The 17,815-nt window shown below is 39.3% G+C and overlaps 1 protein-coding gene across 7 annotated transcripts in view; it reads right to left on the bottom strand.

Moving 5' to 3' along the window:
* LOC139954256 (protein polybromo-1-like) overlaps positions 1–17,815 on the bottom strand; it is a 69,511-nt gene that overhangs the window by 40,402 nt on the left and 11,294 nt on the right. For 5 of the 7 annotated variants that reach the window (XM_071953975.1, XM_071953981.1, XM_071953980.1 and 2 more), the window contains exons 6-19: positions 16,470–16,712; positions 15,920–16,098; positions 13,213–13,534; positions 11,951–12,115; positions 10,922–11,059; positions 9,451–9,582; positions 7,755–7,908; positions 7,042–7,268; positions 4,388–4,555; positions 3,581–3,819; positions 2,701–2,830; positions 1,819–1,977; positions 857–946; positions 183–250 (exon numbers count right to left, since the gene is read on the bottom strand). In XM_071953975.1, coding sequence (XP_071810076.1) covers positions 183–250; positions 857–946; positions 1,819–1,977; positions 2,701–2,830; positions 3,581–3,819; positions 4,388–4,555; positions 7,042–7,268; positions 7,755–7,908; positions 9,451–9,582; positions 10,922–11,059; positions 11,951–12,115; positions 13,213–13,534; positions 15,920–16,098; positions 16,470–16,712 — 2,414 coding nt within the window. The remainder of the gene's footprint in view (positions 1–182; positions 251–856; positions 947–1,818; positions 1,978–2,700; positions 2,831–3,580; positions 3,820–4,387; positions 4,556–7,041; positions 7,269–7,754; positions 7,909–9,450; positions 9,583–10,921; positions 11,060–11,950; positions 12,116–13,212; positions 13,535–15,919; positions 16,099–16,469; positions 16,713–17,815) is intronic. The other 2 variants (XM_071953977.1, XM_071953976.1) reach the window with 2 other exon arrangements.

Below are 17,815 nucleotides of genomic sequence, written 5' to 3'. Positions count from 1 at the left end.
CATACTTACTTAGCGTGAGATATAAATATTCTTTATACAAAATCACAATCGTTGGTATTATCATGAATGGAATGGATCAGCAAACAAATGTGATACTCAGGCTGCTCATGTATATTATTTTAAATTGTCATCTCACTGGAAGTTTGGAAACACTAAGCTATAATAAATCTAAACATACTAACCTTGGTTCCACATAGACAAAGTCACCAACACGGTATGTCTGTCCATTCACCACTAAGCCATCACTGGCCTACAAAGAAACAATAGCCACAATATTAAACATGGTTAAACACACTTCTGTATCCTTCCCTATGTAAAGAGTGCTATCATTAATCTACTACCGAGAAGCGTGCTTTCCTCATTATTTTCACCGATTTTAAGGGTGTACGTGTATGTACTTTTTGTAGGACAAAAAACACAATGTCCACAGATTTACACTAAACTTACACAGTTTGAAGATGATAGTAGAAAGCTTCCCTGAAAATATTACGTGCTGAGGTGCTGTAGTTTTGGGGTAATGAATAAAACAATGTCATCAAAATAATTTTCATCTCATGATACCAAAAATATTTTAAAATTTACATTTTATTACATTGTTTTACTCATTTCTTAAAAACTACAGCACCTCAGTAAGTACCCTGAAGGGAAGCTTTCCACTATCATTATCTTCAAACCCTCATTTAATGTAAATCTATGGACATTTTGAAAAAGTACTCAAATCCTTTTTTTTAAAACACAAAATGTGAAAGATCTACTTGGATGTTTTATAACATCTTATGATAAAGAAATGAAGAACAAAAAGAATGATGATTAAAACCAGTCAAAACATGAACAGGAACACATCTTTGAACAGTACCTCCTGATTGTCAGTCATATCTTCTTTAGAATCTGTCACATCATGCTGCTGTTTAGCTTCTTCCTCTTTCTTCTCAGCATCTTCCTTCAGCTGTGTTGGCAAACATCAACAAGAAAGTATTTATTAGCAACCAATACACAAGCAGCCCAGCTTTTTATCTAATATGTTATGAACAGGACTGGAAGTACACTGAATCTCCCAGCTAATAGGATTCACACCAAAGAACTAAAATACAGACTTGGTAAAAATACACAATAGTAACTTCTTGCAACTTCGACGCCCAATTGAGTTCAAATTTTCACAGGTTTGTTATTTTGTTCATATGTTGAAAACACCAAGTGAGAAAACTGGTCTTTAACAATTACAAAAAGTGTCCAGTAAAGTGCCATGTAACAGATTATCCCCAAATCCACAGATGTAGCCATCAGTGGTGTTTCAATAACTCACTGCACCCACTCCCTAGCTCTAGGATCAATACAAGAATTCTGATGGCCATCTTCAATGGCAATCTGAAGAAAAGCTTAGGCTGCAGTGGAGCCAATAAATTTGGCTCATCACAAACACCAATGTTTGGAAATATTTAATTAAGAAGAAATCACTATAGCAGATTGCCATATACAATATATGTGTACAGCACCTATACAATGACTCTATGACTCTACTTATAACGCGCCTTTTTTCCAAAGGATACAAAGTGCCAAGTATTGACTGGAAGGCGAGTGGGAGGAAGTAAAGTAAATGAGTTATAAGCATTTCATGCAACAACCATAGATTACAGCTGTTCTGGGGTGGATTTCACAAAGAGTAAGGACTAGTCTTATCTAGAGTTGGGACCAGTTACTCGTCCTAATTTAACTTAGGAGTATCCATGCAATTTGTTTATCTCCTAGGACTAGTCCTAAGTTAGGACTAGTCCCAACTCTTTGTGAAATCCACCCCTGGTCTCTTAAAGGTTAACTAACCTCTTTTGGAAGCTTGACTTTCTTCTGCTTGTCAATGTCATTCTGCATGTGTCTATGGGTGTAGCTGAGTGCAGGAGACAGAAGAATCTCTCCATTCTTACAGATTTCATCACGAATAGCAATGAAGAATCTCTGCATCTCAATTGCATCTTCATATACCTACAATCATATGCAATCAAACATACCTTTATCATAGCCCTGACGGCCCTACACTTTCGTATTGTACTACAGTGACGTCCTGGATATCAGGGTACATTTCTGGGGCGGAAAATTTTCACAGCTTTATAACTCAAATCTTACCTCCAAGAAATCACTAATTTTAACAGATTCACATTCCATGGCAGCATACATTTTACGAGTACTGTGTAGGGTGTTTAAACGGTTGATAATGACCAGCTGGAGCTCCGTTTATAACTGGTTGTTTTCGGATACTACACGCTAGTCTTGGTGCAAGACGTTTCTTGTTATGGGCCATGCGGGTGCTGTCGGTGAGTGGGCTGCGCTGTGTGTTAGAGGAAAACGAGAACGTCTTGCACAAGACTCTACGCGCACGAACGGATCCGGAAAGTGTCGTCTCAGTCATAACAATGCAACACAAGGACGTACATGTACAGAGCTCAAGCATGTCGGAAACGGATAAGTTTTACAGAGTTTCTTACTTTATTACACCTTTTAACCAAAAAGGAATTTATGAATGGGAACAAAAGAGTAGTGACTCGTTCTTTAACGGCTGTTTAAAACCTTAAAGGGTCGTTGCCATGCAATTTATCACATGTGAGAACGACCCTGCCAGTTTTAAACGGCCGTTTAAGAACATCGCTACCCTTTTACTCCCTTAATCAAGAAGAATACTTTACAATCTTAAAGGTCCTTGTTACTTACCTGTGAGTCAGTTCTACTCAAACTGCGAGCTCTCTCTAGGACACCAAAGATATGATCCTGAAAGCAATCCAACCTTCTGTAACAACCTTTGTCTAAATACCTCCTCAAAGTATCCAAGTCCTGGGGTTTTCTGCATTTTAAAGATCAAATTTAAGCAACTATAATGTAACTACATGTATTAAGCAACTATAACGTTGAGACCAATTCAGAACTGACTCCGCGGCAGTACAGTTAATTACGATCCTATAAGCTAAAGTAGTAGTCCAGTCTATTTCTATACCATCCGCCCTGGTAATAGTTAAAAAGCAGGACAGTTCTTTTCAGAACTGAGAAGTCTCCCGAACCTCCGTTTTTCGAGGGTTAGAAATGGCTGCTTGGCTGACATGATGGATTGCAGCAGTAGTTTAGCTCATCAACTTTCATGTTTAACAATATCATTCTCACTAAAGATTTTGGTGAGACAAACAGGACACATTATTTTAAATCTTCAGACATAATTCTTTGTTGGCAGGGGCCGTCCAGGGTAAGGCAAAAGTTTTAAAAACTGTCATCAAAGAGATGTGCCCTCCTCACATTGAAACCTTAAATGTTTGATTTCTTTGAAATAGTCCAAGATGAAACAAAAATTTGCTACAAATATAATTGTGGCCTATAAAGACAGTTGTTGATAATTCAAGTACAAATATAATCTTGACATATCAAAAGGGTCTTTTGACACCAAACGATCAATGATAAAGGCTGATTGATTGACGCTACAGACCAAAGCATTAATGCCAAACACCAAATGATCAATAACAAAGACTGATTGATCAGCACAAAGGACCAATAAGTATCATGATTTTATATTTCCTTTACATTCCATATACTTGCTACTACCTACTTTTGTCGAACAGGAATCTGCCCTTCAGAGTCTTCATTTAGCTCATCCTTATCTGGTGGAACCTCTGATAACGAATCATTGAAACAACGGCCCTCTTCATCTTGATGATTCGCCAAGGACACAAAGAGATTAGTTAAAATCTCTCGGACTGTGCTCTGAATATCTGGCATGCCAGAGGTCTCATCACCCATCAGTTCAGATTTGGTTTGAAGTAGGACACGTTGAAGAGTTAGGGCATCCTAGGGTTTAACATAATATATATCTTAGTTAACGTTAAACGTAAATATATCATAAATATATCTCAGTTGTGTTAAATGGTACAAGAGGAGGTATTATGGGTGCATTTGATTAGCTTCCCTGTGTCGACTCCGCAGTGCTCACTCAGGTGAGCCCCTTACAAGAGCTAATCACACGATCACTCATCCTCTCGTGGTGACGGTATGCACCTGGGGCCAGCCCCAAGTGACCCACTCCACAAGCAGGGCACTTGGGGCTGACGCGGGTGAGCCCCTGGAATAACGTCAAAGCTATTTAACATACCGGGGCAGACAAGGGTCGACCCAGGGAAGCTTATTGAATGCACCGTATGTGAATTGTTTTAATTTAGTTTTGTTTTGTTGTAAAGCTAACATAAAAACATATTTGGACTTATTTGAGTAATAAAGGTATATCCCAAACTGAAAATAATTTTTTTTATATGCAAACGTTTCTACTAAATTGCAAAATATGTCATAGTTAGATGTTCATTTACTGACTTACACTCTAAAAAAGAAACTACACTGCACATGTGGGGAACTTATGCAATACCTTATAAATAAGCGAGTCTGGTTCATTGAACTTGCAGGCATTATCAAACATGAGCAGGAAATCATTGACCATGTCATCTAGTTGCTCATACTGCTTGGACGTTAGTCTCTGCTGAATCTTCTGCATGTCAATTGGCTTTTTAATCACTTGGTAGTACTCAGGGTATTCCTATACAAATTCATAATAGCATTGTATGTTATAAGTTTGCTTCATCAATGGTATCAGTACATGAATGTATTTTGTTTTTAATTAAAGATGCTATGTCAGATTTTTGGCCGATTTGACCCAAACATTTTGATATAAAATCCAATAGGTATTTGGAAAATTTGAAAGTTACAAGCTTTCATTTGAGCCATTGCTCGAAAAAGTCCGCCAATTATTAGTAGCAGTGAAATAAAGTGCTCAAAATAAATTTTTGTCGGGATCCCGACAATATATCACGTGACCAATCCTTATGTGTTTTATAAGAAACGTTTTAAATTTTTGTCACGGTTCCTGACCATTAAAAGTAAAAGTTAAATTTTTTTTTGTTAGAGCGGGTGATACTCTTTGAAATACCATTCACTTATAAAAATCTACATAGCATCTTTAATGACCTTGGAGCCATTCAGAACAGTCAATGTTAAAACGAAAATTGTTTGACCCACCCACCCCCGTTTTCTTTTTAAAAATTGAGTGGCTTCATATTTTAATCTGAGAGGCAGTGGACACTATTGGTAATTACTCAAAATAATTGTTAGCACAAAACCATACTTGGTTACAAGTAATGGGGAGAGCTTGATAGAATAAAACATTGAGAAACGGCTTCTTCTGAAGTGACGTAGTTTTCTAGAAAGAAGTTGTTTTCCAGGAATCTGATTTCGAGACCTCGGATTTAGAATTTGAGGTCACAAAATCAACCATCTAAACGCACACAACTTCCTGTGACAAGAGTGGGTTTTTTTTTTCTATTATCTCGCAACTGCGACGACCAATTAAAGCCATTGGACCCTTTTGGTACCAAAAAAAAAAAACTCACAGATTTACAAATAATTCAAAGGGTTTACAGAAGGTAATGGTGAAAGACTTACTCTTGAAATATTAGTCCATAAAATGCTTTACTTTTTGAGAAAACGGTAAAACAATATAAATTCTCGTTAGCGAGAATTATGGATTTGTTATAAACACATATCATGACACGACGAAACGCACGAAAACAGGAGTGGGTTTTCCCGTTATTTTCTCCCGACTCCGATGTTCGATTGAGCCTAAATTTTCACAGGTTTGTTATTTGATATACAAGTTGTGATACACAAAGTGTAGGCCTTGGACAATACTGTTTACCGAAAGGGTCCAATGGCTTTAAGCTCAAATTTCCCCAGGTTTGTTATTTATGCATATGTTGAGATACACCAAGTGAGAAGACTGGTCTTAGACAATTACCAATAGTGTCCACTGCCTTAACACTGAAGAACAAAGTAACGCCTGAAATGATCCAGCTATTTGATATCAAAGGTCTCCAACATCAGCAGGATTGTCAGGGGAGCTGCATTGTTTCATACCCGCCAGGCACCCTTTGTAAAGTCACAGACTTGGTGTGAGCGTCAAGTAACTTTGTGCGTACACAGTGCAAGCAAAGAACAATGGACACGCCACTACGGGGAACAGAGGCACAAAGGAGGACAGGGAGAGGAAGGGCCACACAGTGGTTTGTCTGTGGGAAGGGGGCGAGGGAACGGCTAAAAAATGAAGGGCATAAATTACCAGGGCTGAGGAAATAATGTTGAACAGGAAAAACCAAAAAGGGTCTAATGATGATATGGAAGAAGAAAATAATCAACTGAACAGGGAACACATAAACGTAACGGGGACAGAAGTACTAACGAGGGACCCACGCCAAACTGGAAAACATGAGTTAAGGGCAAATAGTGCAAGAAAAGTACAAGGCCAATCTACAGGGTCACAGGGATGAGTTAGATGTGGGATGCGAGGAGGATGGGGCACAGTTGTACATCTGTGGGATGGTGGACTTGGGAACAAATTATGGGGTATAAACATGACAGAGAAAGAACCACTAGTGGAACCAGCGTAATGGGCAAACAGTGGCAAGCAAAGGACAATGCCAACACACGGAATGGCAGAGACGAAGGCCTGGAGGCACGGGTTATGGGACGGGAGAAGGGGCCACACTGTGAGACAGGGGAGGGGGAACGACACAAGAAAACAAAATTAAGGGGAAACAATTAATGGGGCTGGGCTGGGGATATAAAACCAGGAAAGAAAAAAGAAAGGGAATTATAAACAGTACGGGACAAGAAAATATTAAACTAATAAACGGGGAAAACAAAACAAAAAAACAGGGTGTATATAGCTGGACCCGCGGGAAATGGGAAAACATAGATGGGACCAACAAATAAAAATAAACAAAAAAAACAATGACAGGGGAAGTACGTACAATTTCACAAAGCACCAAGACTCCTCTCGACTTAGGATGGGTTGTTTGCCACAGTTATTTGTATTGTGACTCTGAGTCCCCCCCCCCCCCCCCACTACTACTACTTGTTATTTAGTAAATGAAACTTCTCGGTCTGTGATTGATTGAATGTTTCAGGGAGTAAATAAAAAGGAGTAAATAATACCTTGATATTAATTCGGTAATCTACATAAAAACCTACATTTTTGGTTGGTAGTCTGATGAATGGTGCAGCAAGCTCTCTTCCATTAGCGTCTGTATATTCCAATATGGTCCCATACAAATCATTAAGTTTCTGTTCGAACAGTGTTAAACCACTCATTGATTTGGGTCTCTTGGAAGGTATCTTTTTGGTGGGGTCCACTGGTGTTGTCTTGATTTTAATGCTGGCTTTAGTCACATCTGAAATACAAGAAAACATTGGTGGCTCTGATTGTCACACCAGAATGGCAAGTTTAGATAATGTTATCTATTTATATGTCTTGAAACGCAGTTTACCTCCCAAGTGAAGTACGATTCTTTGCAATAACTTTTGTGCCCATATTGCACTTTCAATGAGGCTTCATGATGCCTTGTCTATTGTCATGATGAACTTGTCAAGATGAACTTGTTAGAATATAGCATAGTATAAAGATCAATTATAACATGTCTCCAACAAAATCATCATCTTCTCCTGAAGACGAACAGAGTATACTGTTTGAAACGTTGAGACCAACGTAATTAACAACTCCTGCAATATTTACTCTTAATTATACTTGCATAATAGATGACTACAGTCCACAAGCAAGGGAGATTCTTATACTCAGTTTGGGTTCAAATCTTTCAATTATAGGATCATTTTAACCTCACTTTCCACTATAATTAAATGCCAGACTTACTGTTAAACGTGTGCAACCTAAATACATAACCAGATACCTGATGTTTGAATACCCAAGTCTCTGCATTTATCTTTAAGTAGTTTCTCCAGTAGATTGGCATCTTCATATACCATGGAGCCTTCTTCATTATACTGCCTGGCATTATTGAACAGCAAGTCATAATCCTTTAACATTGCTTCCTCAGTCATGTACTAGGGGAAACAAAGCAAGAGACAAAAGTCAAGATTCAAATGCAATCAAACAGTTCAAATTCTCAGGAAAACAGTTGATAAACAATAAGGGAATAAAAGAGTAGGCGACGAGTTCTTAACAGCCGTTTAAGAATGAGTCACTACTCTTTTATTCCCGTTCATAAATGCCCTTATGTTAAAAGCTACATAATTTAACAGGTATAGACAGTGTGACACTGTTTCATCTACAAATTTTTTTGAAATTTGCAAAACTTTGATAAAATTGTTTTTTGCGCGTTGGTCGGTGTGTATACGCGCGTGTACTAACATTTTACGCGCTGTTAATAATAGCAATGCCAATTGCATTCCGCATAATTTAAATTGGCGTACATTAGCTTGCGCGCCCAACACACAAAGCTTTTCAAATTTTCAAAATCTTTTGTCAACATTTTTTGTGTGCGTCGGGTGGTGATGTGAATAGGCGCGTGTGCACACACATAACGCGATGTTACTAATAGCTATGAATTGCGTTCCGCGTAAGTTAAGTTGGAGTACACAGCTTGCGCGCCCAACACGCGAAGCCAGCTGATCTTAAACAGCTCTAGCTGTGTCTTTATCAGCCGTTTAAACACCACCACGTGACGCGCTCTCAACCAATAGGAGTAGTGAAACTGTCTGGGGTATTTATGAACATTAGTTAAAAGATGATAAAGTATTTTTGTGTCATCACTCTATTGATGAAAGTGAAGATTATTTTTACGAATCTACCTTAACTGCATGTAGTTGAGTGTACAAACTAGAGTTCAACTTGAAAATGACTCTTTTCAAAAATAACATCGTCTGAAAAACTCACCTGACAGCATGTTATATTTCAATTTTTTTTTAAAGTTTTCCAGTTAAAAAAATTATTTTAGTAAAAACATAACTTTAAACAAAACATTGTACTCGATACTGTTGCAAGCAGATAATGCTTATAAATTTTGCAAAATAGTTATACATGTGACCAAACCTCATTGGAGTACAAAGATTGGGGAATAATACAAGTGAGTTGTAAACCTTGATCCTCAAGATCAGAAACCAGACTAGAGTGGGTTTTTTTCTCTTTTTTGGAGTGTGGGCTTTTGTTAAATTTTGTTTAAATGGAACTGTGAGTTCAACTACATGTATTATGATACACATCATAGTCAAATTTACATATCAATATTAGGTCTCTGATTGGCAAGAATATCAGGTGGTGTTGTGGTTCCGGCAATCAAGTGGGCACCAGGGAGATCACAATTGGTTTTTCACGTCTGATCAGCTTTTGAGCAAAAGGTATCATACAAAAGACAGAATATGCTGTTGTGCCGCCAACTATAATGACCTTGATCTACACTGTAGCATACATTTACAATTGTTTAGAATGTTTCACAATGTTACTTTCCAACCACATAGGGCACACTTCATAATATTGACCTAACCCCATCAACTAAGATTTGCCTTTGTGCACACACAATCTTTAAACAATCAAGTTAAATTTGTTAAATTCCTTTTTTAAATTCTTTAATTAGTTTTAAATCTCACCTTATCTGACCTAACATTGATCTCAATTGTCTTCATGTCAATAGGTTCATTGATAACTTGGTAGTAGTCAGGATACAGTTTCTTGGATGGTTTCTCCATAAACAATGCAATTGGGTATCGTCCATTCTTATCCTGTAAATGACAACAAGAAAACTAGCATGCAGTTAACTGTTCAGCTAGTTAACAGTCACTAAGATCATCAAAACTAGCATGCAGTTAACTGTTCAGCTAGTTAACAGTCACTAAGATCAACAAAACTAGCATGCAGTTAACTGTTCAGCTACGTAGTTAACAGTCACTAAGATCATCAAAACTAGCATGCAGTTAACTGTTCAGCTACGTAGTTAAGTCACTAAGATCATCAAAACTAGCATGCAGTTAACTGTTCAGCTACGTAGTTAAGTCACTAAGATCAACAAAACTAGCATGCAGTTAACTGTTCAGCTAGTTAACAGTCACTAAGATCATCAAAATTTGCATGCAGCTAGCCCTCTGTTGGCCAACGAACAGGCCATCTACATGTAGCCCTCTGTTGGCCAACTGAGCCATCTAGCCCTGTTTGCCAACTGAGCCATCTATCCCTCTGTTGGCCAACGGAGCAATCTAACACTCTGTTGGCCAACTAAGCCATCTAACACTCCGTTGGCCAACGGAGCCATCTAGCCCTCTGTTGGCCAACGAACGGAGCCATCTACATGTAGCCCTCTGTTGGCCAACGAACGGAGCCATCTACATGTAGCCCTCTGTTTGCCAACTGAGCCATCTAGCACTCTGTTGGCCAACTGAGCCATCTATCCCTCTGTTGGCCAACGGAGCATTCTAGCACTCTGTTGGCCAACTAAGCCATCTAGCCCTCTGTTGGCCAACTAAGCCATCTAGCAATCTGTTGGCCAACGGAACCATCTATCCCGCTGTTGGCCAACTGAGCCATCTATCCCTCTGTTGGCCAACGGAGCATTCTAACACTCTGTTGGCCAACTGAGCCAGTTATCCCTCTGTTGGCCAAGGAGCCATCTAACACTCTGTTGGCCAACTAAGCCATCTTGCAATCTGTTGGCCAACTGAGCCATCTAGCCCTATGTTGGCCAACGGAGCAGTCTAGCCCTCTGTTGGCCAGCGGAGCATTCTAGCCCTATGTTGGCCAAGGAGCCAGTTATCCCTGTTGGCCAACTGAGCCATCTAGCCCTATGTTTGCCAACTGAGCCATCTAGCCCTCCGTTGGCCAACTGAGCATTCTAGCACTCTGTTGGCCAACGGAGCCATCTAGCACTCTGTTGGCCAACTGAGCCATCTGGCCTTATGTTGGCTGTCTCCCTATTATGTCTTAATCTCTGTTCAGGGCTGCCAGTCAGAAGCCATGCCTGGCGTTAACTGCCGTTTTTTGATACAGCCTGTGAAGCAGCAGCCAGGGATCACCTTTAGGGGATGCCAATTTGAAATAGAAGTGATTTAAATGAATTTAAGTACCAACCTGACAGTCCACTAGAGCATCACACAACACTTGCATCCTTGTTTTGAGATCTACATCACTCTCCCGTGTTTTCTTGATACTGCTTCTACGCCGTTTATTACCTCCTCGATCACTATCCTCATCACTATCAATTTCCTTCTGCAAAAGAATACAGCAACATGTTTGATTCTAGCCAGACGGTGATCCTGGCCTTCTTAACAAAGCATACCATAACAACCCAAGAATATCTATAGTTACAGAACTGTACCAAAATCTATCTGGTATATTTTGGCAAGCTATGTAAATGCCTGAAGAAAGGAAATGCCTTAAAGTGGTTATTTATGGCTTGTAAAGGTGGTAACTGGACGCTATCGCTAGCATTACTAATCCGAAACTGGAGTCACCAGTCAGCAAGAAGGATGTCCAAACTGGGGGTAAGGGTGGGACTTCGAGGCTTGCATGGTTCAAACATTAGAGCATTCATCAAATCATGTGAAATCTTTAGAAAATATACTGATCCATTGAGTTTTACAAGCCCATAGTGTGCATTTCCAGCAGAAAAATAACAGATAAGCAAAAATAGTCGTTGCACAATCAAAATTTAATGCAACAACATCGAATTTCCTGGTTACTATGATTTTCCATGGTTACTAGCTTTATTTCTAACCTTTTTCCTCATTTGTTCTTTTTTGCACTAATGTAACCTTGGTTTGTTCATTTGGCGCTTCTACACTGAAAGCAGATCGGATACACATTCTTAGATCAGATTGTTTTTTTTAAGCGGTTATCCGCATAGAAGTGGAGATTTCACCAGCCTGATTTCAATTTCCAAAATCAAACTGTTCACAGTAGTTATATAATTATGTACAAGTATATGGAACAAATCCCAAACTCCCCACTAAAACAGACAAACAAGCTTGTTTGTGTTTCATGTAACAAATTGTGGCTGTATTTAGAGGTTGGTGAATACCCTACCAACAGCGTATTAATTATATCTACATGTATACAATATGTAAACAACAATTTAAATTTGATGAAAACTGTACTTACCTTAGCTTCCATTTTGTCTAATTCTTTCAACTTTACATGCATAAGCTTTTGCAGTCTATCAGCATCTTTGTAGAGTCGAGAGGTTGAAATGTTATATTGTTTTGCATTGTTGAAGGTAAGATCCAAGTCATGGGACAGGTCCTCAAGAGACTCATACTTGTCCATCTAAAGAAAATAAGTTATTCATCACAATGTCATTTAAGCAATTATATATTATGTCTAATGACAAATATTGATTTAAAGACAGTGTACACTATTGGTAATTGTCAAAGACCAGTCTTCTCACTTGGTGTATCTCAACATAAGCATTAAATAACAAACCTGTGACAATTTGAGCCCGATCGGTCGTCAGAGTTGAGAGATAACTATGAAAGAAAAAAACACCCTTGTCACACTAAATTGTGTGCTTTCACATGCTTGATTTCAAGACCTCAAGTTCTAAACTTGAGGTCTTGAAATCAAATTCGTGGAAAATGACTTCTTTCTCCAAAACTACGTCACTTCAGAGGGAGCCGTTTCTCACAATGTTATATAGTATCAACCTCTCCCCATTACTTGTTACCAAGTAAGGTTTTATGCTAATAATTATTTTGAGTAATTACCAATAGTGTCCTCTGCCTTTAAGCATGACTACAAATTGGACACTTTGTCCAGAGATGCAGACAACCTCAGGAGAATGGACCAAGAGACCAAAAACATTGCCACTAAAATTTGTTTTATAAATCTACCTAAAAATTACAAACATATCACAGTTTAAATCTGTTCAATGATATTTTATTTGACACATTTGAGGGGCAATAAAAAGCCAATCAGTAGTCTTTTAAGATACAGTAGAAACAATGCAATCCATGAAATGTGTTCACTGTGGGTGCGTTCGTTTAGCTTCCCTGGGTCGACTCCGGCATGTGGCGGGGTTTTTTTCTAGGACGAACGTGGGTAATTATCTGCACACGTTCGTCCTGGGAAAAAAAAACGCCACACACCGGGGTCGACCCAGGGAAGCTAAACGAACTCACCCTGTATGTCTCAACATTTTAATCCTTCCATTTAATGGTTTGAGTTTAGTTTTTCTTATCACATCTGCAAGTGGGAACTCTTTGTCTTTTTTTACCCACATGCCTCTGAGTAAATGCTTCGCATTTTGACAGAGTTCTTTGGTTTCAATACCAGAATGTTACAAAATTAACAACAAACATAATGAAATGAAAGTTATTTATTGACTATTATGAATGGAATCCGGGGGGTGGTTGCATGAAGCTTACCTTGAGTTTATTTCTAATCTTACATAGTGCCATCGGCTGTTTGATGTCTTCATAGTAATCCGGATACAGCCGTCTGATGGGCAACCTCATAAATGGCTCAGAAATCAACTGACTTAAGGAGTTTTTCACATTCAGTATAGTGTCAAACAGTACGTGTTTAGCATCACTTGAGTTAGCTTGGAACCCCTCGGCTCCTGACTCATCATCATTTTCTTCATACTGCATGGCATCTGTTGCTTCACTGTTATCATCTTCATCTGATGGAAGGCTCGCTGCAACTTTAATGGCCGACACTCTCTGATCTGTGATGGCTTTGAAAGACCTTTGGATAAAAGCATGGGGTAAATAAGGTCAACCTGGCAACATAATAAACCGTAAGGAATCACAAATATCAAAATGATATTTGAACGAAGGTTTCATTTTGCAGTACATCTGGGACCTAATCTCACTATTGAGTGTGATTTATCAGAATGTTTCTTTGAAGAAACCATTCTTGGACATTTTCCGAACCCTCTTTCCACAACACACTACAATGACTTACCTACTGTCTGATTTAGTAACACTATCCCCTCCCCCTTTCCACAACACACTACAATGACTTACCTACTGTCTGATGCAGTAACACTATCCCCACCCCCTTTCCACAACACACTACAATGACTTACCTACTGTCTGATTTAGTAACACTATCCCCACCCCCTTTCCACAACACACTACAATGACTTACCTACTGTCTGATTTAGTAACACTATCCCCACCCCCTTTCCACAACACACTACAATGACTTACCTACTGTCTGATTTAGTAACACTATCCCCACCCCCTTTCCACAACACACTACAATGACTTACCTACTGTCTGATTTAGTAACACTATCCCCACCCCCTTTCCACAACACACTACAATGACTTACCTACTGACTGATTTAGTAACACTATCCCCACCTCCTTTCCACAACACACTACAATGACTTACCTACTGTCTGATTTAGTAACACTATCCCCACCCCCTTTCCACAACACACTACAATGACTTACCTACTGTCTGATTTAGTAACACTATCCCCACCCCCTTTCCACAACACACTACAATGACTTACCTACTGTCTGATTTAGTAACACTATCCCCACCCCCTTTCCACAACACACTACAATGACTTACCTACTGTCTGATTTAGTAACACTATCCCCACCCCCTTTCCACAACACACTACAATGACTTACCTACTGTCTGATTTAGTAACACTATCCCCACCCCCTTTCCACAACACACTACAATGACTTACCTACTGTCTGATGCAGTAACACTATCTCCACCCCCTTTCCACAACACACTACAATGACTTACCTACTGTCTGATGCAGTAACACTATCCCCACCCCCTTTCCACAACACACTACAATGACTTACCTACTGTCTGATTTAGTAACACTATCCCCACCTCCTTTCCACAACACACTACAATGACTTACCTACTGTCTGATTTAGTAACACTATCCCCACCCCCTTTCCACAACACACTACAATGACTTACCTACTGTCTGATGCAGTAACACTATCCCCACCCCCTTTCCACAACACACTACGACTTACTCACTGTCTGATTTAGTAACACTATCCCCACCCCCTTTCCACAACACTTTACAAAGACTTACCTACTGACTGATTTGGTAACACTATCCCCACCCCATTTCCACAAACACTACAATGACTTACCTACTGACTGATTTAGTAACACTATCCCCACCCCCTTTCCACAACACACTACAATGACTTACCTACTGTCTGATTTAGTAACACTATTCCCACCCCCTTTCCACAACACACTACAATGACTTACCTACTGTCTGATTTAGTAACACTATCCCCACCCCCTTTCCACAACACACTACAATGACTTACCTACTGTCTGATTTAGTAACACTATCCCCACCCCCTTTCCACAACACACTACAATGACTTAACTGCCGTCTGATTTAGTAACACTATCCCCACCCCCTTTCCACAACACACTACAATGACTTAACTGCTGTCTGATGCAGTAACACTATCCCCACCCCCTTTCCACAACACACTACAATGACTTACCTACTGTCTGATTTAGTATCACTATCCCCTCCCCCTTTCCATAACACACTACAATGACTTACCTACTGTCTGATTTAGTAACACTATCCCCTCCCCCTTTCCACAACACACTACAATGACTTAACTGCTGTCTGATGCAGTAACACTATCCCCACCCCCTTTCCACAACACACTACAATGACTTACTTACTGTCTGATTTAGTAACACTATCCCCACCCCCTTTCCACAACACACTACAATGACTTACTTACTGTCTGATTTAGTAACACTATCCCCACCCCCTTTCCACAACACACTACAATGACTTACCTACTGTCTGATTTAGTAACACTATCCCCACCCCCTTTCCACAACACACTACAATGACTTAACTGCTGTCTGATTTAGTAGCACTATCCCCTCCCCCTTTCCACAACACACTACAATGACTTAACTGCTGTCTGATTTAGTAGCACTATCCCCTCCCCCTTTCCACAACACACTACAATGACTTACCTACTGTCTGATTTAGTATCACTATCCCCTCCCCCTTTCCATAACACACTACAATGACTTACCTACTGTCTGATTTAGTAACACTATCCCCTCCCCCTTTCCACAACACTCTACAATGACTTACCTGGATGTCTCTCCTGTCTTCATTGCTTTCTCTATCTCCTGTTTAGTACTAGCAATATGTTTCTTGAGTGCCATGGCATCTTTATAGACTTGGGATCCAGGTTCATTGAATGTCTTGGCATTCTTTACCATTAACATCAAGTCTTTCTCAAGGTCAAGGATGCTGGAGTATCTACCACACTGAAGACATCAAAAGACACAAACATCATTCTTAGTTCAACTGTCATTAATTATCATTGAGAAGCACTTCAGAAGGCTACTCATACATGTCATACCAATAATAAAAATAATAATAACAATAATAATAATAATAGTTAATATAGGATTTGAGGCACCTCTATTGAATGTCTCAAAAGCCACAAATACTGACTTTCCAGGCTTTTTAGGTATTTCCTTTGTTGGTTTTTGTATTATCTCATTATAAAAAGGCTTTAAACAATGTTTTGCTATCAATGGGCCGCCCAAATTACCTCGGTATAACCTTTTTGCTCGCTACTACAAAAAGATGACTAAGTCCTCTTACAACTAAAACACATTTAAAATGATTTTACCTGTATGTTCTTGGCTATAACTTTCAGGTCAATAGGGTTATTGATGATGTCATAATAGTCCGGGATTTGTGATCTTGGAGGTAGTTTGCGAAATATAAGACTGATGTTTCTTCCAGTGTCATCTTGATGGGCCATGACAGCAGTAAAAAGTTTTTCTATTGGATCGGATGGGTTCTCCATAACAAACTCACTGCCTTCTTCCCCTTCTTCTTCATTTAGGTTTCCAAACTCCTCATTGACAACCTTTCAAAACCAAACAAGACAAAAAAACTAAACCATATAATTGCTATAACCCTTTAGCACACACGCAACATTAAACATAATGTCACACGCTCCTTAGTGCGCCAGGAATATTCAATCGATTTCCGGTCCCATCCAGAAATCGTCGGATAACTGTCGGTGTGATTATTTTCTTGTGTTACAAGTTGGGTTTATTTTGTGGATGAAATTATATTTCGGATGATTGTCACAGTTGCTTTGTTTGTCTCACAAATTTCAAGATTTCAGGTTGGAAACACAAGAGAGATCAACAAAAAATTTAAAACTTTGTTGTTGTATCAAGTGAAGGTTTGTTTACGTGGAAAGTTGTGCACACAAGTTTCTCAAGTTTACTGTCGTCCGACAGGAAAACAAAGCTTCAAAAAGTGGTTGAAAATAATCACAACATACCTTGAGAAATGAAAATGAATGCCTCTATTATCAACAGATACCGTCTGTACCTAAAATCTTTTGTAAAATCCTTTCAAATTGCGGTATTCCGTGTGTAAAAACACCAGAAAGTTTTACTGTCATTACTGTGTACATGCGCGCGTAGTACGTGGTACATCCCCTATACGGTCCGGCTACACAGAGAAAACGTACGGCTCCACACAGAGAAAAAGCACCCACTCATACATGCGTTGTTTGATTGTGAAATGACTTTCGACCTTTGAACCTTACGTCATTTTTTCTTATGTGGACCTTGTGCTATTTTTAGACTGTTGTCATCTTGAGATCGCGCTCTATCTACGGCTGTTTGCTGCGTTGTAATCGCATGTGTATAACTCAAATTACACCATGTCAAACTGCGCGGGCGCGTGCGGGCGGTATGCGCGGTCATACGCAGGGCGCCTCCGGGCGTTATGCGGGCTAAAGGGTTAAATCACATTGCAATGCAAAACTTTTCTGATGCCCACAGAATAGTGGAGAAAATTAAGCTTATGTCAGATTCACAGCAACTACATGTAAGTTGCTAAAAATAGGATTCTATTGAAACTGAGCCCAAAATACAAAACAAGGGCCAAACAAAGACGATGGGACTGTATAATGGTTGCCAGTCAGCCAAAGCTTCTAGCTTACACATGTAG

Source organism: Asterias amurensis, chromosome 2 (assembly GCF_032118995.1).
Source record: "Asterias amurensis chromosome 2, ASM3211899v1".
In the NCBI taxonomy this organism is placed as follows: domain Eukaryota; kingdom Metazoa; phylum Echinodermata; class Asteroidea; order Forcipulatida; family Asteriidae; genus Asterias; species Asterias amurensis.
The sequence above is the reverse complement of the archived record's forward strand: the minus strand, read 5'-3'. Positions and strand labels throughout refer to the sequence as shown.